This window comes from Leptosomus discolor, unplaced genomic scaffold (assembly GCF_034619465.1).
Source record: "Leptosomus discolor isolate bLepDis1 unplaced genomic scaffold, bLepDis1.hap2 HAP2_SCAFFOLD_41, whole genome shotgun sequence".
Classification (NCBI taxonomy): Eukaryota; Metazoa; Chordata; class Aves; order Leptosomiformes; family Leptosomidae; genus Leptosomus; species Leptosomus discolor.
In genome coordinates, this window is record NW_028237908.1 from 485,045 (window position 1) to 508,974 (window position 23,930).

The following is a 23,930-nucleotide window of genomic DNA, read 5'->3' on the forward strand; positions in this document are numbered from 1 at the left end:
GCCTTGCAGGGGCTGGGGGACAGGGCTTGGTCTTTTGGCTTGATAAAGCACACCAAGGGTTACTCAGCATCAGAGCCCCCTTCACCTTGCCTTTGCCTACCTGTCATCACTGAATCCAAGTTTCTCTTTCAACCAGCCCCCAGGGAGTTTTTGTCAGTAACGTCCCTCAGCGGAACCCATTAGTGCTTCAAGAAACTTCGGAGTTTGCATCTGACTTTGACTCCTCAAGAGGTTTCCTCAACTTCCTCTCAGTCTCTGTGATCCATGAACTTCACACTAAACCACCGGAGAGATAATTAAAAAGTTCTTGTGCTGTTGCTGTGCTGCTGATCTGGGCTGGGCTCCTGGGACAGAGAGAGCTCCTAGCAAGCAGGCAGAGCTGCAGGGAGACAGCTCTGATCAGCAGCAGCTGCTCTGCCAAGCGCAGCAGGGCTGAGGGGGCTGCCTGTGGGCACCAAGGAGAAAGGAGCAAGGCAAAGGGATGTTAAAGACAGGGGAGAGTGGGAGGATGGCTGAGAGCTCACTGGAGGAGAACTCTTCCCAGCCTCTGACACAGTAAGTCTCTGGGTGCAGGGCGATGTGTCGGTGGTTCCTTGCAGGATCTGCTGAATGTGTCCAACCTCTGGGATCTGTCTGTGATGGAGAAGAGGAAGACGGGCTGCAGAGCAGGGCTTGCCTAGTGCAGTGTGAGAGGGACAGGGCATGACGGTTGCCTTCTGGTGGGGATGGCTGTGGGCTATGGACCTGGGCATGCAGCCTGCGGTGCCCAGAGCTGTCCTCCCAAACAGGTTGTCCTCACCCAGGGGGCTGTGACCTGGAGCAGGGACTCTGTCATCAGCCAGGATCAGCACTCAGCTTTCCCAGTGAGCTCCTCATGGAGCTGTGGGGAGAAGTTGTGGGTGGAAGGGAGATTCCTAGCAGGGCAGGGCAAGGATCTTCTGCTGTTCAAAGGGTGCTGTGCTGCTCAGGACTTCTCACTGCTCCAGATCACCCCCAGAACAATGGCAGACGAAGCTTCTCAAGAAGCACATCAAGGCAGGGTTTACCTGAATGGGATGGAACCTGTGCTTTCAGTCTTCTACTCTTAATCACCTCAGGGGTGGAGGGAGGGTGTGGACATGGAAATTATTCTCTCCGTTTGGGAGAAGGCACTGAAACTCCAGATGTGTTTCACTTGGAGCTTTCTAAATCCGGGAGTATCAAAAACAAACCACCTTTGGATTACAGGCCTTCCCAGCATCAACTCTCCATCCTCATCAGCAATGAACTCATGTTCCCATCAGAGCCTGGTGCCACGGAGGTGCCCCTGGGCAGTTCTTGGCTGCCAGGAGGTGTATGCAAGGCTGAGCTGCGTACACAGAGCATGGGATGGGGTGTGTGAGTGCTGCCAGGGAGGAGATGTGGGGACAGAGAAAGAGTTCCTGACAGGGACAGCTCCAGGCAGCAGAGACCTGGGCAGAGAAAACTAGAAATGTCATGGCAGCGGGAATTCAGAAAGCTCCTGACCCAACACAGAGAGCTGCTTCTGAGCAAGCCTCCCTGGTCACCTCTGCCCCCCAGCAGACCCTCTGCCCACAAGCTGAGGGGGGTCCAGGGCAGATGCTGTCTCTTCTGCAGCAAGAGCTGCAGTAGAGCCAAAGTGCATCTCTCCTGACACATAAACCTCTTCCTTCTGCAGAGAAAAGGGACTGAGAGCAACCGGCCTGGGATGTCACCAACGTGGAGGTGCTGTGCTCTGCTGTGTAAGGAGAAGGCTTTCCCATGTGCCAGCTGTCTTTCTTTCCTTTTCCCCATTTGCAGAAGGATCAGGGTATTGCTTCGTGTTTTTCTTTTCTTCTTTCTGCTGCTGTTTTTTCTTGCTTATGGAAGCTCTGGGTTGTGGGGATATCTCAGATGCACTTTGAGATACTGGCTCTGGGAGGCTGTGGGCAATGCAGCGTGTGGAAATTACAAACAAGCTGACTCTCCCTTCAGGAGATGCTGGGCAGAGTTTTTCAGGCACCTGAGCATCTCCCAGGGGTAAAGGGGTTGAAGTGCCCTTCCCCCGTGTTGGGGGCACTTCAGCAGGGGAGGATGGGAACCTAGTGACAGCCCCATTCTCCTCGACAGGCACGCTGCTGGTATCATGTCTGGAGAGAGCCTGGAGATGGAAAATGGCTGTGAGAAAGGTTCTGTGTTGGCAGTGAGTGATTCCGACCCAGACTTTGCTGTTCAGGAGAGCAGAGTTGGAAGGGCTGGGTCCCTCCCTGGGCTCTTCCCTCTCAGACACAGCTGGTCTGGGTGCTGACTCCATCACACTGCAATAAATAGGGACAATTGTCACATGGTCACTGAGGCAAAAGCCTCTCACTCGACTGAAGGCACCCATTGCCAGGAACACCTACCGAATGCACGGGCTGTTTGTCACCTCTGCAATAGCACAGGTCTGACTTCTCTGGAGCCCGTGGGCAGAGCCCCTGCTCGTCAATCCTGCACCTACAAAAAGGAACTGATCGAAGTTCCTCCCAAAAAAGAAGTCATTTTGTGTGTTTTCTCTGAGAAATGGCATAAAACAGGCTCAGACAAAACTCTCCTCACTTGTCAATATCTTCTCCTCTTTCAACAGTCTCCCATTCCTGCGGTGAAACAATGTCCAACGGCAGCTCCATCACAGAGTTCCTACTCTTGAGATTTGCAGACACATGGGAGCTGCAGCTTTTAACCTTCGGGCTCTTCCTGGGCATCTACCTGGCTGCGCTCCTGGGCAATGGACTCATCATCACTGCTGTAGCCTGTGACCCCCACCTCCACACCCCCATGTACTTCTTCCTCCTCAACCTCTCCCTCATCGACCTGGGCTCCCTCTCCACCACTCTCCCCAAAGCCATGGCCAATGCCCTCTGGAACACCAGGGCCATCTCCTACTCGGGATGTGTTGCCCAGGTTTTTCTCTTTATCTTCTTGATCACAGCAGAGTTTTGTCTTCTCACCGTCATGGCCTACGACCGCTACATTGCCATCTGCAAACCCCTGCACTACGGGACCCTCCTGGGCAGCAGAGCTTGTGTCCACATGGCAGCAGCTGCCTGGGGCACTGCTTTTCCCTATGCTGTGCTGCACACGGCCAATACGTTTTCACTGCCCCTCTGCCAAGGCAATGCTGTGGACCAGATCTTCTGTGAAATCCCCCAGATCCTCAAGCTCTCCTGCTCAGACACCTACCTCAGGGAGGCTGGGGTCCTTGTGGTCAGTGTCTGTTTAGGCTTTGGGTGTTTTGTGTTCATTGTGGTGTCCTACGTGCAGATCTTCAGGGCCGTGCTGAGGATCCCCTCGGAGCAGGGACGCCACAAAGCCTTTTCCACCTGCCTCCCTCACCTGGCCGTGGTCTCTCTGTTTCTCAGCACTGGCTTCTTTGCTTACCTGAAGACTCCCTCCATCTCCTCACCACTCCTGAACCTTCTACTGGCAGTTCTGTACTCGGTGGTGCCTCCAGCAGTGAACCCCCTCATCTACAGCATGAGGAACCAGGAGCTCAAGGATGCCCTCAGGAAACTGATGACCGGTTGCTTTGCAGAAGCACCAATGAACTGCCCATCTTCCCCTGCATATCACTAGTAATGGAACTCATTACAGGCCCAGCCTCTCTTTGGTGGGTTGTTTGATTTGGTTTCTTTGGGGTTTAGCTTGCTCGGGGAGTATTCTGTCCTCAAAAATGTTGCCATTCTTCATCCTATTTCTATGTCAGTCTCTGCCTGCCTTGTGTGCCTCAGAGACTTTGTGTAAATAAGGAGCTGTGCTGTCTGCGTGTTTAAACCAAATAAAGGACCCTGCACCGACTTGTTTGTCTGAGTTCCTTTCTCCAAGTTCTTTTCTGGAGCTGCAAGGTCAGCATCTGTGTGCAGAGGTGGAGGGGGCAGTAGCCACCCTGAGCTGGGTCTGCCTCTCATCCTCACCAGTATGGCCCTGGCCACCACAGCCCACTGTCTCTGCAGAGCAGCACCACCAGTTCAGGGTCTGTGGGGAGCCTGGGGAGAGGGTGCAGGAATGCCTGTCCAGGTCAGCAGAGATGAGCTCTGTAGGGAAAAGTCTCTGTGAGGAGATGGGATGTCCTGGGAGAAGAGCAGGGCACCGTGTGTGTGTGTGCAGGGGGGACATGGAAAGAGAAACCCTTTGGTGTGGGTGACAGCTCAGGTCAGGCTGCCCTTTCCCTGGGTCCAAAGGACCTTCCTGAGGATCCCCGAGGCCAGTTGTCTCCTGCTGTCGTGGGGAGCAAGTTTGGGATGTGGGGCTGCAATTTCCCCAGGGTGGGGATCTCCTCAGCATGCCGGCTGGATGAAGGTTCTCTGTGGCCTCCGTTTCCTTCTCTGACTCCAGTCCTAGCAGGGCTGCTTTGCTGGGCTCGACTGGGGAGATGGCAGAAAGGAGTCAAGATTGAGGGAAGGGCTGGGCTGGCTGGGCTGGCGAGTGCCCCCGACAGGAAACAGCATTGAGCTGGGGCGGATTTAGGGCACGGACTCCTATTGGGGAGAAACTGAAGACCTTTATTGTTTGCCACAGCATCATTATATCCTTTTCTCTACTAGCACACGCACCACTAAGTAAGCTGTGACTGGTGTACGGGCATTGTCCACGCGCCACTACCACTAACACCATTGGGTGCTGTCCTGCCGGCTTGTGTTCTTCTCGAGTCTAACGGTCTGCACCTATTTACTTCCCTGTTCTCTTCCTTTACTCTTCTTCAAGGCTCAGGGCAGGAGCTGCCTGAATCCTGTTAACTCTTTCCATCCCTTCTCTCCTTGTTCCTCCTCAATTCCCCATTTTGGTTTTCCTACCATATAGACAGTTACTGACGTTCAGAGGATCATTCCCTACATGCAAGATAAGAAACATGGTAATATTAAAATTATTCACATGATTATACTTAAAATCAATAACACAACCTTGATTAAGATCTCCAGCCATTCCCTCAGGCCCCGATTGTTTAATAAGGTAGCTAAAGGAGCCATGAGGATGCTAGCTGCATTACAATGCACACCTATCAACCCTCGTAATGCAGTTACTTCTTTCCCAATTACTTCTACATTATCTATGTGTAGTCCAACAAGGCACGTGTGAAAAGGCTGTTCTGGTTGTGCCATCAAGACGTAGAAGGCTGTCTGGTTCAAGGCATGAGCCAAAGATACCCGTATGTTACTGCTGTTCTGGGGTGTCAGCGTCTTCATCATATGTCCCATAGTCTGTATTGATGTGATCAACACTTCCACTCCCAGCAGCGTGATTAGGTAGATCGCCATCCCCATATTTTGTTTTTTCAAGCCATAGCCTTACACACTGCACTGGAAGCCACTCTGGTCCTTCATCTGAGGAAACACAAGCATACCCTCTACCCCACGTTATTAACATGAATGGTCCTTCCCATTTCCCTCTCTGTAGCAAACGCACCCCAACCTTCACATTTGGGTTTAGTGTATCTGACATTCTGGAACCTAGGCTTAAAAAATGTTTAATTAGAGGTGGTTGTTGGTCCCCTATGTCGTTTCTAAGGTCTACACAATTCAAGACACAGACCATCTTCCATAAGCTTATCTGCGGGCTTTCCCCCTGCATTCCCCCTTTTGGTTTTTGCAGCATGTTTTTTACAATTTGGTGAGTGCGTTCAACGATTGCTTGTCCTTGTGGAGAGTGTGGAATGCCCATGACGTGTTTTACACCCCACATTTGTAAAAACATTTGTGTCTTTTTGCTGTTATATCTGGGACCATTATCTGTCTTTATAGTTGCTGGTATTCCTAATACTGCAAAGGCAGCAGTCCAGTGTCTAAGAACGTCCCTTGCTTTTTTCCCTGCATTCAGCTGTTGCCCATATCGTCCCTGAATAGGTATCAACTGAACCACGTACCCACTTCTGGCTTCCCAATTCTGAGATGTGTCACATCTGATGGCCATAATTTAAGCGCTTGGAGACCTCGAGGGTTAACTCCAGTTGGGCCTGCGGCCGCAAATTGTTGACAATCAGGACACATACGCACAATTGCATGAGCATCATTGCAGGAAAAACAAAGTAGTTTTTGAAGAGCTCGAGCAGATTGGTAGAAAAATTCATGTGATAATTGGACTTGTTTGAAGATTTGTGGTGTAGGCGCCGCCCAGGCCAGGGCAGTCAATCTGTCTGCTTCCCAATTCCCTTCTGCTATAGCTCCAGGTCAAGTAGTACGGCCTCGTATATGTAGTACGTAAAAATCACTTACCCGGTTGCTGATCAAACTCCATAATTGTTTAAACAGGGAAAATAACTGCTCATTATTGACATCTTTTAATGAAGCTTTTTCTATTCTTTGAACGAGCCTGCAAACATACTGTGAGTTAGTGACTATGTTCAAAGGTTCACTCCACCTTTGGAACACCTTAATAACTGCAACCAGTTCTACAATTTGGGGCGTTCCTGAGACTGTACGAATCTCCCTCTCCCGTTTTCATCCTTCTTTCCAAGCTATCACTGCTCATCCTGATTTTCCTGAGCCATCGGTAAATACTGTGCGCCCAGGTACGGGAACTGGGCTGCGTCAGGGTCGGGAGATGATGTGCTTGTCTTTAAAAGACACGAATAATTTGTGTGACAGTAAATGAATACTGATATTTCCAGTAAAATTCAGCAGCGCAGTTTGAAGGGGTAGACTATTTGCCATTCTCCATCCCAGACAGTCTTTTGTAAATGGTACATAGAGAATTAATACTTCTTGTCCTTGTAATTGTACTGCCCGTTTCCGCCCTTTACATATTAACATTGCAAACATCTCTGCCCTGGTTATAATGGTCTTTGTTGGCTGATGTAGCAGGAAGATCCGCTCTATGAGGATGAGGGGGTCTGCTTCAGTCTCCACCCATTGTCCTAATAATGCCAAGGGTTGTGACAGTGTATTTATAATAAAAAGTTGGAGGCCAGGACCCTCCCTTAGTCGGACCGCTTGCCTTGACTGAATTGCAAGTTCAACAAGGGCTAGAGCTTGTTGCGCTTCCAGTGTTAGACTACGTCGCGAATCCAAGGCAGGGTCACCCTTCAACAACATGAACAAAGGCTGTAAAGTATCATTATTGATTCCCAGTAGTGATTAACCCAATTGACAGCACCTAAGATTTTTGGCAGATCATTTAGCGTTGTGATTTCCCATTTCAAGACCACCTTCTGGGGTTCTACAGTTCGTTCCATTATTTTCCACCCCAGGTAGCGCCAAGGGGGTTCCTCTTGTACTTTTTCAGGTGCTACCTGGAGTCCATAAAACTGTAGGGCCTTCAACGCTTCATTGACCACTTCCTTCAAAATTGTCAGCTCAGTCCCCGCAATCAAGATATCGTCCATAGAATGATAGACCAGTATCTGCGGGGGCTGTTCACGAACCCCAGAGAGTGCCCCTGCAACACACATTTGACAGATAGTAGGGCTGTTCTTCATTCCCTGAGGCAAGACAGTCCAGTGACAGCGTAGCATGGGTGCACTATTGTTAACAGCTGGAACGGAGAAAGCAAAGCGAAAACAATCCTGCTTTGCGAGGGGAATTGTAAAGAAACAATTAGATCCATTACTATTATCGGCCAATTTGATGGAAATATTGTGGGAGAGGGGACTCCGGGTTGTAAGGCTCCCATACTTTCTATCACAGCGTTGATCTGCCTCAGATCATGTAACAAGTGTCATTTCCCAGTCTTTATCTTAATGACAAAGATTGGCGTGTGGGGGAGGACATTTATGCAATAAGGGACATGTGAACAATCCAGCCTTTCCAGAGAATCCGAGCTGAGACATACCGGAACTGCTGAAATCATAAACAACTTGCGGTGCAGGGGGCATGAACATCTTACAGGGGCAGGAGAAGAGACAGCCGCCATTAATGACGCAGTTTTAATTTCCTAAAGAAGATGGGTGTGAACATTTGTGAACGTGACTTGAAAAGGACTCACAATGTGGCCAGTCGGGTTGGACTATGGGCCGTTATTTGCGATGAAGCCAATCAGTATCTATTGGGTGTGGTGGAGGGTTATAAATTGCACTGGAAACACGGAAATAAAGGTTCACTTGTTAGATCACATTGATCGTGTCAGTGTCCTCACGCAGCTCCCGCAGGTGCAGGGAAGGTGTTTTAAGATTTCGTTTTATTTCTCATTACTCCTCTCTGAGTTAATTGGTAATAAATTACATTTCCCTTCAGTCGAGTCTCTTTTGCCCGTGACGGTAAATGCTGAATGATCTCCCTGTCCTTATCTCAACCTTACAAGCCTGTTGTTATTTTTTTTCTCTCCCCTGTCCAGTTAAGGAGGGGAGTGATAGAGTGGCCTTGGTGGGCACCTGGCATTTTGGCCAGGGTCAACCCACCACAGGGGGACACAAAAGCCACAGCTGAGTGCACCAAAGTTATGTTTGCTTTCTTCTGTGGTCATGGGGCACCTGAGAGCTGTCTCTATTGTCATCAAGGGAACACACGTGGTGGGTCATTCATTCATCCTGGAAGGGGCCTCGGCAGGTCTCTAGGCCAAGCTAAACCGTACACAGCTGGAGAAAGAAGAAACAAGCGTGGGCTGTAGGCATGCTGGGCTGTGTTACTTTAAGATAGAGACTCAGATAGACAAACAGAGAGCATGGATCCATCCAGGAACTGGTCTTTCCAGAACAGAATCACAGAACCACTGAGGCTGGAAGGCAGCTAGCTTCCACCTTCTCTGTGCTTAGTTCTCATGCCTGATTTTAGTTTGAGAGCTCCTTTCACATCCATTGCTGCCTCTTTCCACCTTGGTGGGAATTCCTATATGTTGGGTTGGACCATTCCGGGTCATGAAGAGGTGATCCTTGAGCATCAAAACAGCTCACTGAGGAATGCACCTGCCCACAGGCATCCACCAGTCCTAGGTTGACAAAATTGCCATCCCTAACTCTTATACTAACAAGTCTTTACAGTATGAAGTTTTATTACTGTCCTGGTTTGGGCTAAACCAGAACTAATTTTGTTTTAGTGCTTTAACTTTTCAGTTAAGTCTCCTCTAACTAGCGGCATTTTCTGAAACAGGAGTATGTTTTTCCAGACAGTGACTACTCCCAGCAGTGATAAGGCTGAGGGGAGTCAGTACCGAGGAATGGGATGCAGAGAGGCCCTTGCTTATACTTGTTCTTGTAGCGACCAAGGTCACTGCTAGATCTTGTACTGCGTGTTGGGGTGTCGGGTGTGAAAAGGGTCACAAGCACGGAAAAGTTCGCACCTGCTGGGAGGAGCAAACTGGACAGGTGACCCAAACCTGACCAACAAAGTGTCCCACCCCGTATACGTCATATTCAGTATAAAGCTGAGAGATCACGAGAGTCAATCTCTCTTCTTCGATGGCCAGTGTCTGAGGAGGACTCCGTCTGTTCTTCTGTCGTCGATCCCTGATCCCTGAATCCAGGGCCTGAGTCCAGCTCCTGCATCCTGTCCCTGTCTGCTGCCCAGTCCAGCCTGGGACTGCCCCAGTGCCAGCCCTGCAGTGTGGTGGTGATGTATCGTCATCAGGGTGGGAGGAGTTGGATTTGGTATTGGTTTTGTACATATTGTATATATTTAATTATTTCCTTATTCTTATTAATATATTTTCTTTTATTGTTATTATTTGATTAAAGCTGTTTTAGTTTTCTTTTCCAAGCCATAAAGTCACTCTCTCTTGTTCTCTCTCCTTTTCATTTTTGGGAGGGGAGAGGGGTTAATAGAAAGCGTCTGTTATTTGTTAGTGGCCAGCCCAGCCTCAAACCTTGACAAGTACCTTTCTTAAGATATCTGTATGTCGCTCCCGTTGTATACTGATTTACCGTGCCTGAGGAAGCAAACTGAAGGCCACCAGCTCGTCACAAGTACCAGAAGAACAGCCCTGCCATGGACAGAAGGACTTTGTTTCTTGGAATTTGTGAACCGCCCTTCTCTACAGCAGAAGGATCCTGCCTTGTTGGTGGTCACTCCTACTACCCACAGCATCTCCCCACAGCGCCATGGGAACGTCCCAGGGCAGGCTGAGTGCTGACCCTGGCAGGCAGCAGAGTCCCTGACCCGGCACACAGCCCCTGGGGTGCAGGGACCCTGCTCTGCCCTGGGCACCCCTGCCTGCACACACGGATTCACATCCTGCAGACGTCCCCAGGAGAAAGAAGTCATCATGCCCTGTCCCTCTGAAGGTGCAGCAGGCAAGCCCTGTTCTGGAGCACGTCCTTCTCTGCACCGACCATCGAAGGTGCCAGCTTTAGATCTCTCCAGGAACAGCAGCTGCGTTGTCCTACAGCCAGAAACTTACTGTGTCCAGGGCTGTGAGGATGCCTCCCCCAGTGAACACTCCGCTCTCCCTCCCTGCCCGCAGGCAGTGCCCTCAGCCCTGCTGCGCTTCGCAGAGGAGCTGCTCCTGGGCAGAGCTGTCTCTCTGCAGCGCTGCCCACTTGCCAGCAGCTCCCTCCATCCCAGGAGCCCAGCCCAGCTCAGCAGCAGGGGAGCAGCCCAAGGCAGCCCTTTCTCTGCCCCCTCTGGGCTCCCTCCAGCTGTCCCTGGGGCTCCAGGGGAACCTGCTCTCAAACAGGCTGAAGTCAGCACTGAGGTTCCCTCCCTCAGCTGGGCACAGAGACTGACTGCCAGCTGTGTCATTTCTGCTATCGGAAAAAGAATTGGCCTTGACAGCACCTCTTCTTCTCCCATCAACAGCACACACAGGGTCTTGAACACTCAGTACGAGGATTCCTTATGGCAAGTCAAAACTTGCCTGCTTCCACAGCTGGGGTGCTTCAGCCTAAATGTGCAGCAATGTCTCAGCCAGGGCCACAGGCAGGATGAACTGGAGCCGTTCCTGTGGGAGACAGAGCTGTGACACGGTGGCAGCCAGCTGGTCCTCAAGGACAGCATCCTCCAAGCTCAGCAATAGTCCAGATATCAATTCAATATAAACTTGAAAGGCAAATCAGGGGCACCACAGTGAGTGTTTGCTACTTCAGGAACATTTAAAGGAGAATCAAAGTTACTGTGTGGGCACTGCTGAATTTACTAAGAGCAAGGGAAGACAGATCTGAGATACTCCATGTCCTCTTTGCCTCAGTCTTCCCCAGCAACCTCTGCCTGGCCTCTGACATGAGGCAGGACTCTGGAGGAGAACAGCCAGGACTGGGTGGGGATCAAGTCAGGGGTCCCTGAGCAAACACAATCCTTAGCAGGCTATGGGACAGGAGGGACAAGAGCCAAGGGAGCTGAGAGGGCAAACCAATGTCACAGTGAGGTCACTCTCTGTTGTCTTTGAAAGGTCATGGAGATGGGAGGGATTCTCTGATGACTGGCAGCACCCAAAAGCTGCAGGCACCTTTCAAAGATTCCCACAGGAGGAGCAGGGGGAACTAAAGGCTGCGCCCCAGGGCATGTCCACTCAGATCCTATTTCTGGGTATCTGAAAGAGCAGGTGCCTGGATGTACCCAGGGGAGATTGCACCTGGCCATCTTCTTTGCTTTCCATAACGGAAGGACAGGATTGCTGGGTAGAGGGAGAGCGTGGTATCTTTTACCTGGAAGTCAGGAAAGCGTTCAGCATCATCCCCATCTTGTGTCTAAATTGGGATATTATAGTCTGCGCAGGTGGATAAGTAGGTGGGTAAAAAACCAACTGGACTTTTGGGCTCGGAGAGACATGGGCCGTGCGTAGTACTCTACCTGGAGGCATCTAGCTAGTAGGGACCTGCAGGTGTCTGTACCATAACCCGCCCTGTTTAACATGTTATAATGTCCCAGGGGAGAAGAGAGAGTGCTTTTTATAACATTTGTGGGTGATAGAACATTGACGAACACAGACACTACACTGAAGTTGGGGCTGCAATCCCAAAGTTTCCTTAGACAGGCCAGCAGGATGGGCCAGTAGGAACAGAAGCTAAAGACCTATCCTTGAAGTGGACTAAGGCCCTGCAATGACAGAGGCCAGGGACTGCCTGCGTGGGCAGCGGCTCTGCGGAAGGCTCTGGTGGTCCTTGGGTTTCAACAGGCAAAACATGAGCCATCAGCAAAGGTGGCCAACTGCATCCTGGGCTGTGAGCAGGAGCACAGCCAGTGGAAGGGACTATCTCCCTTTGATCAGCACTTTTGAAACCCCATCCAGATTCCTTCTCTACTTTGTTACCCCCGACGATGACAGAGAGAGATTGGTAAACTGGAGGAAGTTCAGTGGAGGGCCACTGAGGCGGTCATGGCTGGAGCACAAGTGCTGTGAGAAGAGCCTGAGAGCTTGGGTTGTTCAGCCTTGAGAAAGGAAGATCTCGGGTGGACACGCAGCGGCGTGGCTGATTGGGGCTCATGTCTGTGATCCAAGGCACAAGGACAAGAGGCAACGGGCTGAAACCACAAAGGGTCAGACTAGACACAGAGAGAAACTTTTCCACCAAGAGGACAGTGCAGTGCTGGAAGCTGTTTCCCAGGGAGTCTGCACCAGCTCTGTGCCAGAAAGGGAGCAAGACTTGCTTAGATAAAGCCCTGACTGATCTGGGCTGGCCCTGCTTTGGGCAGGAGGTAGGTCAAGACACCTGCTGAGGTCCCTTCCAGCCTGAATGAGGCTGTCCTTCCTTCCCCTTTATGTTTTCAGATTCGGGAAAGCTCTCAGGTTCTCCCTGACCACAGGAGTAGTTCATATGAGGTGCTGGGCTGCTTCACAGGTGCCCCCAAACATCCCTGACCACATCTTCTCCCCAACTCAAATTCCTCTATTTTGTTATTCTAGTATCCTCCAAAAAGAACCACCTACCCTTTTAATCTAGAAGCCTGTGACACCTCCCTGCACAGATGGTGGTTGAGGCAAATGCTTCTGCTGTGCCAAATGTTACAGCAGTGGCAACAGCTACCAAAATTTTCCCAGAACAGCCTCCTGGAGAAACTGGCTGCTCATGGCTTGGACGACGATATTCTTTACTGTGGAGCCAACTGGCTGGCTGGCCCAACCTCAAGAGTGATGGTGAATGGAGTTCAATCCAGTTTGCGGCCAGTCACAAGTGGTGTTCCCCAGGGCTCAGTATTGGGACCAGTCTTGTTTAACATCTTTATCGATGATCTGGAGGAGGGGATCAAGTGTTCCTTCAGTAAATTTGCAGAGGACATCAAGTTGATCTGCTGGAGGGTAGGAAGGCTCTGCAGAGGGATCTGGACAGGCTGGATCAATGGGGTGAGGCCAATTGTATGAGGTTCAACAAGGCCAAGTGCCCGAGTCCTGCACTTGGGTCACAAGAGCCTCATGCAGCGCTACAGGCTTGGGGATGAGTGGCTGGAAAGCTGCCTGGGGAAAATGACCTGAAAGATGTCTGTTCACAGTCGGCTGAATGTGGGCCAGCAGTGTGCCCAGGTGCCCAGAAGGCCAACAGCATCCTGATTGGTATCAGAAGTGGTGTAGCCAGCCGGAGTAGGGGAGTGATCGTGCCCCTCTACTCGGCACCATTGAGGCTGCATCTTGAATACTGTGTGCAGTTTTGGGCCCCTCACTGCAAGACACTGAGGTGCTGGAGCGTGTCCAAAGAAGGGCAACGAAGCTGGTGAAGAGCCTAGAGCACCAGTCCTGTGAGGAGCAGCTGAGGGAAGTGGCGTTGTTTAGCCTGGAGAAAAAGAAGCTGAGGGGAGACCTTATCCCGCTCTACAACTACCTGAGAGGAGGTTCAAGTGAGACGGGGTTCAGTCTCTTCTGCCAAGTGACAAGTCATAGGAGAAGAGGAAGCAGCCTCAAGTTGTGCCAGGGGAGATTTAGATGAGACATTAGGAGAAATTTCTTCACCGCACACATTGTCATGCACACAGCCCCAAGATGAGCTGATGCTGTGGACGTTGCAGTTAAAGAAGAAAAAAAGACGCTGTGGGGCCACTGTGGAATTTAGCAAGAGAAGGTGTGTCCTGGGTTTGGCTAGGATAGGGTGAATTTTCACATGAAGCTGGGAGGGGGCACAGCCAGGCCAGCCAAACTGAAGTAGCAAAGGGCTACTCGATAGCATGCTGATTGTAGAATCATAGAATCATAGAATCATAGAATCATAGAATCATAGAATCATAGAATCATTTTGGTTGGAAAAGACCTCTAATATCATCAGATCCAGCCATTATCCTAACACTACCAAGCTCAACTCTAAACCATGTACCTAAGCACCACATCTATATGTCTTTTGGACACCTCCAGGGATGGTGACTCCAACACCTCCCTGGGCAGCCTGTTCCAGTGTCCAACCACTCTTTCAGGAAAGAAATTTTTCCGTATATCCAATCTAAATCTCCCCTGGCGCAGCTTGAGGCCATGACCTCTTGTCCTGTCATTAGTTACTTGGGAGAAGAGACCAACACCAGCCTCACTGCAACTTCCTTTTAGGTAGTTGTAGAGAGCAGTAAGGTCTCCTCTCAGCCTCCTCTTCACTAGGCTAAACAATCCCATTCCCTCAGGCACTCCTCATAGGACACGTTTTCCAGACCCCTCCCCAGCTCCCTTGCCCTTCTCTGGACCCGCTCCAGGGCCTCAACGACTTTCCTACACTGTGGGGCCCGAAACTGGACACAGTACTCAAGGTGTGACCTCACGGTACTGAGTACAGGGGCACAATTGTTCCCTGCCACCTTCCATGTGTCCTGTCTAGTGATAGGATGGGAAAAGGTTATTGTCATGGTCATTTCTTTTTCTGACAGCAGAAGTGACACAGCTGGCAGTCAGTGTCGGTGCCCAGCTGAGGGAGGGAACATCAGTGAGTCCTTCAGCCTGTTTGACAGCAGGTTCCCCAGGGAAACCACATGGGAGCCCAGAGGGGGCAGAGAAAGGGCTGCCTTGGGCTGCTCCCCTGCTGCTGAGCTGGGCTGGGCTCCTGGGGTGGGGGGAGCTGCTGGCAAGCGGGCAGCGCTGCAGAGAGACAGCTCTGCCCAGGAGCAGCTCCTGTGCAAAGCACAGCAGGGCTGAGGGCACTGCCTGTGGGCACCAAGAGGAGAGACGTGAGGCTGAGAGAGCTTAATGCCAGTCTGGAGGGGAGGAAGCTGAGAGTTTCCTGGAAAAGAAATCTTTACAGTCATCTACACGGTAAGTCTCTGGGATCAGGGCAATGCAGCTGGTGCTTCTGGAGGGCTATCCAAAACCTGGAACACCCCACAGCACAGAGAATCTTTCACGAGGATTCCAACAGTTTCTCTGGTGTAGAGGAGGAGGACGTGCTCCAGGTGAGGGACTCCCTGCTGCCCCACCAGATGCACCGGGCACGATGGCTGCCTTCTCTCAGGGACACCTGCGGGATGTGAAGGTAGGTGTGCAGGCAGGGGTGCCCAGGGCTGCCCTTCAGAGCAGGGTCCCTGCCCCCCAGGGGCTGTGTGCCGGGGCAGGGACTCTGCTGCCTGCCAGGGTCAGCTCTCAGCCTGCCCAGGGAGCTCCCCACGGCGCTGTGGGGCGACGCTGTGGGTGGAAGGAGTGACCCCCAACCAGGGAGGCTCTTTCTGCTGGTGGGATTGGGAACTGCGTGGGTCAGGGCTGCTCCCAGCTCCAGATCACCCCCACAACATTTGCAGAGGCTCCTTCTGGAAACAGCACGTCAAGGAACTGTTCACCTGAAGGGAAGAAACCTGAGCTTTGAGTTTTGTCCTCTTGGTGTGCTGGGTGGGCAGGGAGAAATGGGAATTTATTTCTGCATTGTGCACCAGGCCTTGAGACCCCATTTGTTGTTGGGACTTGTCTGAGCTGCTCATTAGCCCCTGCCCACACAGAGATGCCCCTGGGCAGGGCCCTGCTGCCAGGAGGTGTCTGCAGGGCAGAGCTGTGGACGTGGCAGGTGGGATGGGGTCTGTGAGTGTGAGGAGGGAGGAGATGTGGGGAGAGAAAAACAGGTCCTGGCCCAGACAAGCTCCAGGAAGCAGAGACATGGGCAGGGAGGGGGAGAGAACTGCTCCCAGACATGCTGTGGGAGGGGGATTCAGGCATCTCCCTGCCATGCCCTGCAGTGCAGATGCCTTGCCTGGAGCAACCCCCTGGTCTCCTCACTCACCCAGCAGAGCCTCTGCCCTTAATGTCACGGGGATTTGGTCAGGAGTTGCCTTCCCAGCAACCTGAGCACCACAGAGGAGACACACTCGAGTTTCCGACTGTGTCTGCCTCTCCTGGCTCCGCTGGCAGGGGGACTTTGGCATCTCCTCTTCTCCCTGCTGCCCTCCTTCTTGCTGTTACACTCACTGGTGTGAGGGGATAAGGACTGAAGTGCAGCTGAGACACCAACGCTGCATGTACTGTCGTTGTCCTGGTTTCGGCTGGGATAGAGCTATTTCTTCTTCATACCACGAAGAACAGTGCTGTGGTTTAGATTCAGTACGGGATTTGGTTCGAGCAGAATGCTGATAGTACACTGATGTTTTAAGCTGTTGCTAAGAAATCGAGGACTTTTCAACTTCCCATGTCTTACTAGCGTGCAGGTGCCCCAGAAGCTGGGAGGGAACATAGCCAGAACAATGGACCCAAACTGGCCAGTGGGGTATTCCACATCGTACAACGTCATGCTCAGGACATGGATGAGGGTTAGCTGGGGGTCTGGCTCTCTCCCTTACCGTGACTGTGGTTTCAGGATTTTCTCCTCTGGGATCACTAACCAGGAATGGGCTGGGCCTCTGTCAGTGGGTGGTGGGCAACTGCATTGTACGTTACTCATATATATGCACTATTATTACCATTATGATTTAAATTTTGTTTTATTTCTGTTATTCCATTGTTTTAATCTCAACCTATGAGTCTCCTTACCTTTACCCCTCAATTCTCTCCTGTTCCCTGAGGCAGGGGAGGGTGTGCGAGCAGCTGTCACTTGCCTTTCAGGACCAAGACAGTGTCAGAAGAAGTGCAGCAGAAATGCCAAGGATTTCTGCCTTAAAAGCACTCCTCAGCTGTGATGGCACAACCAGAACAGAGCACACAAACCACAGTTCCCCCTACCCGGCTCTGCTGTTGGGGGAATCGTGTTGGGAGCCCCAATGCTGAAAAGGTCTTTGATACCAGAAGTGGATTTAATCTCAGACCACTCTGTGTTCCTCTTGACCTCTCGCTGTAGGTAAGACTCTGACTCCTGCAAAGCCCACAACAGAACCTCCTGCTCTCTGGGGCACCCTCAGCAACCAGCAACCAGAGCTCACAAAGGTCTTCCTGAAGAGGGAAGGGCAGTTTGGGGGATGTTCTTTGGGAAATTGAATAGATCACACCCCGAGACGTCTGCCCGAACTTGTCACTGTCTTTACCTTTTGAACAGGTCCCCGTGCCCAGAGGGACAAAATGTCCAATGCCAGCTCCATCAACCTCTTCCTCCTCATGGCGTTCACAAAGACATGGGAGCTGCAGCTCTTGACCTTTGGGCTCTTCCTGGGCATCTACCTGGCTGCCCTCCTGGGCAACGGACTCATCATCATCACCATAGCCTGTGACCCCCACCTCCACACCCCCATGTACTTCTTCCTCCTCAACCTCTCCCTCCTCGACCTGGGCTTCCTCTCCACCACTCTCCCCAAAGCCATGGCCAATTCCCTCTGGAACACCAGGGCCATCTCCTACTCGGGATGTGTTGCCCAGGTTTTTCTATTTCTCTTTCTCGGTTCAGCAGAGTATTTTCTTCTCACCGTCATGGCCTACGACCGTTACGTTGCCATCTGCAAACCCCTGCACTACGGGACCCTCCTGGGCAGCAGAGCTTGTGTCCACATGGCAGCAGCTGCCTGGGGCAGTGGGTTTCTCTATGCTGTGCCGCACACGGCCAGTACATTTTCACTGCCCCTCTGCCAGGGCAATGCTGTGGACCAGATCTTCTGTGAAATCCCCCAGATCCTCAAGCTCTCCTGCTCACACTCCTACTTCAGGGAAGTTGGCGTGATTGTGGCAAGTGTCTGTTTACTCTGTGTTTGTTTTGTGTTCATTGTGGTGTCCTACGTGCAGATCTTCAGGGCCGTGCTGAGGATCCCCTCGGAGCAGGGACGCCACAAAGCCTTTTCCACCTGCCTCCCTCACCTGGCCGTGGTCTCCCTGTTTCTCAGCACTTGCATGTTTGCCTACCTGAAGCCCCTCTCCATCTCCTCCCCATCCCTGAACCTGGTGACTGCAGTTCTCTACTCACAGGTGCCTCAAGCGTTGAACCCCCTCATCTACAGCATGAGGAACCAGGAGCTTAAAGATTCTGTTAAGAAACTGATTCTTCACAAGTTTTTCAATAATGAAAAAATTTCGACCTTTATCCGAGAATGATTCATGAAGTATCTGGTTCCAGAGTGCCTTGGCTATTTTTGGTTTGCTTGAGTTATTTGCTGTTGTATTTTGAAAATACTTTGATTTTGTTTCTTGGGATTTTGTTTTTTATTGTTATAATTGTTGTTATTATTATTATTGCTGTTATCGTCATTCATGGTTATGAGGCTGATCACACAAATGTTTGCACTTTTGTCACTTCTTCTGAGGCCTGGAGCTACTTTGGGTCACCTGGTGCCTTTATAAAAGTGGGTCTGACACTGGCTCAGAGTCGCCTCTTTCGCAGCAGCTCGCTAATAAAAATAGATTTTCCCAGTGCAGTGCTTTCAGGCTGGGTTCTTTCGCCAAAGCAGCCTGAGGACCTGCACCTCTCAAGTTCCTCTTCCTCCATGGTGTTGGGAATAAAAAGCTCAGGGTTCACAGCATTTTAGAGACATAGGACCAAACTTGGGAGTCACCAGTGGGTGTCTGGTGACATGTAAGGTGGTGAGTGCAATTGAGGGATGTACCAGGGCTTTCCCACAGGAGACACTAAAGTCACCCATCCTCTAGGAGGGGAATGTAGAGGTGCCGGGAGAGCTGGGCAGTTCTGCAGGGACAGCATGTTCCTGGGGATGTGTGGAGATGGAAGAGGGCTGCAAAGATGGGCTTTGGGGCTGAGAGTCCAGGGCACGTGCAGACCTCCTCTGGGCACTCTCCAGTGCCTCCTCCCTTGTCTACAGCAGGAGTTCCCAGAGAGGGACGCACGAGACCAGGTGTGGGCACCCCAGGGCTCACTGGAGGGGGATGAAAACTCAAGATGTCTGGGTGGCCACGCTCCTCCTAATGCATCCCCCTGTGCAGCTGGCCTTGTTCGTGGTGGGTGCTCACCGCTGGCTTGTACGGTGTCCCTCGTGGTGCCCAGGCCATTCTCCCCTGGGCCACTGCTCAGCCACTCACATCCCAGCTGGCCCTGGTTTATGGGCTTATTCTTCCACCCCAATGCCACTTCTCCTTGTAAAACTTCAGAGGTTCCTGTTGGCTGAATCCCAGAGTTCCTCAAGTTCTGCCTGCACTGAAGCTCCTTTTGGCCTGGCAGCAGCACCTTCTCCTTCCTGCAGATCACCTTCACCTCCACCAAAGGCCCTCAGGGGTAGCAGAGACCCCACTGACAGCAAACCCATGTCTTGCTAGGGCTGCACTTCCCAGCCCTCTTTCTCTCTGCCCTTGGGGACAGCGGGATTTGCTCCCTCCCTTGGCATCCAGGTGCAGCTTTCTTTGTCCATCTGCTGCCCACTTGGCCGTGTCTGTGCTCTGAAGCAAAGCCTTTGCACACACGGGGACTTGGACCCTCTGCACCAGGTTTCCCTAAGACAAGTCAGGGCTTGGCCAGTAGCCACCCCTGAGGTACCACAGCTCACGTGTGCACCAATGCCCCCATCCAGGGGTGCAGGCAAGTTGGGAGAGAGCCTGTGCTTTTTGATATGGATGGAGTAACACAGCCAAGGCGTGGTGGGACAAGTCACATAGCCTGGAGTGCTGCAATGGGTGGGTGCCAGCTTTTCACAGAACCACAGAATCACGGAAGGGTGGGGGTTGGAAGGGCCCTTTGGAGATCGTCTAGTCCAACCCCCCTGCTAAAGCAGGTTCACCTAGAGCAGATCACACAGGACTGCATCCAGGTTGGTTTTGAATATCTCCAGAGAAGGAGACTCCACAACCTCCCTGGGCAGCCTGTTCCAGTGCTCTGTCATGTAAAATTCCGTCACCTTAAGTCTGCTTCCAGCACCTGCCACACCAGATTTTCAACCTCTGTGTCATCACAAGCAACTTGACAGCTATCTTCCAACTGAATAAGACTGGTTCTACTGCCTGCTACACCAGGTTTTCAACCACCTGTGACATCACAAGCACCTTTATAGCAAGATTTTAGCCGCATAAACCTGCTTCCAGTGCCTGCCACAGCAGATTTTCAACCACCTCTGACATCACAGGCACATTCTTGGCAACTTTGCACCACCACTCGCCTACTTCCAGCACCTGCCCCACACGTGTTTCAACCACCTCTGACATCACAGGCACCTTCACCGCTACATTCCAGCACCACAAGCCTGGTTCGAGTGACTGCCACACCAGATTTTCAACCTCTGTGACATCACAGGCACCTTTACTTGCCTTCCACCACTGTAAGCCTCATTCCAGTGACTGCCACACCACAGTTTCAGCGACCTCTGACATCACAGGCACCTGCTCAGCAAGCTTCCATCACCATAAACCTGCTTCCAGTGACTGCCACACCAGATTTTCAACCTCTGTGACTTCTCAGACACTGTTACAGCAAACTTCCACCACCGTAACCCTACTTCCAGCACCTCCCACACTGTATTTTTAAAAACTGTGACATCACAGCCACCTTCACAGCTAACTTCCACCACCATAATCCTGCTTCAAGCAACTGCCACACCGTATTTTCAACCCCTGTGACATCACAGGCACCTTCACCACAAGCTTCCACCAGCATAAGCCTGCTTTCAGTACCTGCCACACCACATTTTCCACCACTTCTGACATCAGAGGCACCTTCATGACAAGATTCCATCAGCATAAGCCTGTTTCTAGTGACTGCCGCACCATGTTTTCGATCACTTCTGACATCTGTAATGGGTCTGCCTGAGACGCAGCCCTCACCGTGCTGTGCAGTGGTAGCTGGATAACACACCCGTGTTTTGACTACTGCTGAGTAGGGTTCACACAGCATCAAGGCTGTTTCCCCAACATTTCCCCAGGAGGCTGGGGGCGGGTAAAATCTTGGGAGGGGCTATAGCCAGGACAGCTGACCCAGACTGTCCAAAGGGATATTCCATCCCACATGACGTCTGCTCAGCAATATAAGCTGGGGAAAACAGGAAGAAGGGGGCGGGGGGACACATTCGTTTCGCGTTTGTCGTCCAGAGCAACCGCTACGCGTACCGGAGCCCTACTTCCCAGGAAGTAACTGGACATCGCCTGCTGATGGGAAGTAGAGAATAAGATCCTTTGTTTTGCTTTTGCTTCTGCGCGCAGCTATTTGCTTCATTAAACTGTCTTTCTCTGACCCACGTGCCTGTTGTTATATTTTCTCTCCCCTGTCCAGCTGAGGGGGTGAGAGTGATAGAGTGGCTTTGGTGGGTACCTGGCATCTAGCCAGGACCAAACCACCACAACTGGTCACAAGCAGCGTCCCCCAGGGCTCAGTATTGGGGCCGGTCTTGTTTAAAATCTTAATCGATGATCTGGATGAGGGTATCGAGTGCTCTCTAGGTGAGTTTGGAGATGGCATTAAATTGGGTGGTAGTATTGAACTGCTTGAGTGTAGGAAGGACCTGCAGAGGGTTCTGGACACGCTGGATAGACAAGCTGAGGCCAATGCTATGAGGCTGAACAAGGCCAAGTGCCGGGTGCTTGGGTTACAACAAATTTCTGAGGAGATATTCAAAACCCACCTGGACACAGTCCAGTGTAACCTGCTGTGGGTGAACCTGCTTTAGCAGGGGGGTTGGACTAGACCATCTCCACAGGGCCCTTCCAACCCTCACCTTTCTGTGATTCTGTGATTCTGTGACCTTGAGGAGAGGAGCCTGGGCATGATGAGGGAAGCCGCAGTAGTCAGTGGGACATGCTGACCATGAATAAGGCCTGCTGCACACAGGGCTGTATTAGGGGCAGTGTGGCCACCCAGACAGGAGTTATCATGGCCCTTGACTGAGCACTGGTTTGGCCACATCTGGATTAGTGAGTCTGCATGTGGAGCGCTCTGTTCGGGAGAAATGGGAAGGAACTGGAGAGGCTCCAGACAGGATCTGACAGGATGGGGTTTGGGGTCTGTGTGGAGGGCTGAGGGACCTGGGCTTCTCTAGGCTGATGAAGTGCACTCCCAGGGCTCTCTAATAACTGCTTCAAGGATGGTTTCAGAGATGAAGGAGCTTTTCTCGGTAGAGGGAAAAGAAGGAGACCTCCACAGAGTGCTGCTTGGAGGGTTCAGAATGCATGTGAGGAAAAAGAAATCTCCCTCCAAGGGTAGCCTTGTGGTTGAAGAGGTCCTCCACAGAGAGTCTGGATCAGCCCATGGCTTTGTCTTTCAAGGAACAGGCGGTGAGGGAGGAGAGACATCAGTAAAGGTCTAGAAATGCTGAGGGCAGAGCTGTGTGGGAAAGCAAGATGGGTGTGTGCAGCCGGCAAGGGAAGAGGGGCAGGCGTGGCAGAGTGCAGGACAGCCTGCAGCAGAGATGGCCGAGGGCTCTGGCAAGGCTCAAAGGCCCAACAGGAGCAAGGCCTTGGGCCCCTTGGCTATGGCAGTGGCCTCTGCCACCAAGGCCTCCCAGGCAGAACTTTCCATTTCTCCTTGCCCGTTGCTTGGGGAAGGCGGGAGGGCTTGTCCAGTTTCCCTGCCTTTGGCACTGCTCCCCCTCACACCCCACTGCCCCCGGGAAGAGCCCTGAGCCCCCCGCGAGGGGCAGGATCTGCCTGCCCAGGGCCTGAGGCTCAGGCTTTGGACTTTCTGCTGGGTGAAACAAAGCCAGGGTTTTCTCAGCACTCCAGCCCCCTGCACAGGGCCTTTGCCTGCCTGCAAGCACAGCCTCCAGTTCTCTGCTCTAAGGAGTCCCTGGGGAGGCTGTGTCAGCAGTGGCCCTCAGTGGGGCCAGTCAGTCCTTCAAGGGACTTTGGGGTTTGCTTCTCACTTGGGCGAATTGAGCAGTTTGCTCAATCTCTTCCCAGTCGCTAAGATTCTTTTTCTTAAGGCCAAATACCCCATGGGGCTCATTAAAAGACAGAAAGCCCTAAGGAGATATTTCTCTAACTTTCATTTTCTTTAAGTCTTTGAGATTTCTACAGCTAATTGTAGTTCTTTCAGAATGTAGGTACAGAGGAAAATTGAATAGTGCACCTTATTAAAATTAATTTAAAATTGTATTTTTAATCAATTTTCATTTTAGAGAAGACGTGATAGTAGGATTCTGTAATTGATATAGATGCAGAATGTCTCCTCAGCAGGTCTGGACAGCTAGGAACAGCAGTCCCTTGAGGTCTGACACTGTACGGACAGCTTTGCTCCTCACCTCCTCTACCTCCTCATTGCTGTGTTTGTTCAATGGGGATTTACATCCTCTCTTACCTCAGACTTCTCCACTCAAGTCTGCAGACAAATGTCACATCTCCATTGCACCAGCTCCCACCTGCTTTCCTTAGAGAACTGCCTGCACACAGGCACAGAAGGACTTCTCCCATGTGCCAACAAAGAAAAGGAAAGCAGGACCAAGTCTCATCAACAATAAAACACACTCCTCAACCGTGTGCTAAGTACAAGGTGTCTCTAATGAGGTGCCTTTGACAAGGGATAATCCTATAAGAAATGTGTTAGATCGATAGAAAGGTAGGTATAAACATAATGAAAGAGTTGGCGAGAGAAAAGTAGACTACTGAAATGCTTTTAGTCCCTGAAGCTCAAAGCAGCTTCATAGGTGAGATATGTCTGAATGAACAAGCAGTAAAGGAAGGAGAAAGCTGGAGAATAATTGAAAAGGCGTTTTCCTGGGCAGTTGTCATCCGAAAAGGTGACTTTAGAAATGGTCATATTATCAGGACAGGTGAAAATACAAGAAAAGGCAGAGAAATCAAATACAGCGTGTGACAGGCAGAGTAGTGGTAATGCAGTTCCAGGGGAAGATCAGCATTGCTTTGGCAAAGACCCAGCTGGCCCC

The 23,930-nt window shown here is 51.5% G+C and overlaps 1 protein-coding gene across 1 annotated transcript; it reads left to right on the forward strand.

Annotated features, from left to right (window-relative positions):
- Positions 1 to 2,628: 2,628 nt before the first annotated feature.
- On the forward strand, positions 2,629 to 3,594 carry LOC147412414 (olfactory receptor 14C36-like). The gene has a single exon (XM_086481404.1). It carries the CDS (start codon positions 2,629 to 2,631, stop codon positions 3,592 to 3,594), a length of 966 nt encoding a protein of 321 aa, XP_086337530.1.
- The last annotated feature ends 20,336 nt before the right edge of the window (positions 3,595 to 23,930 follow it).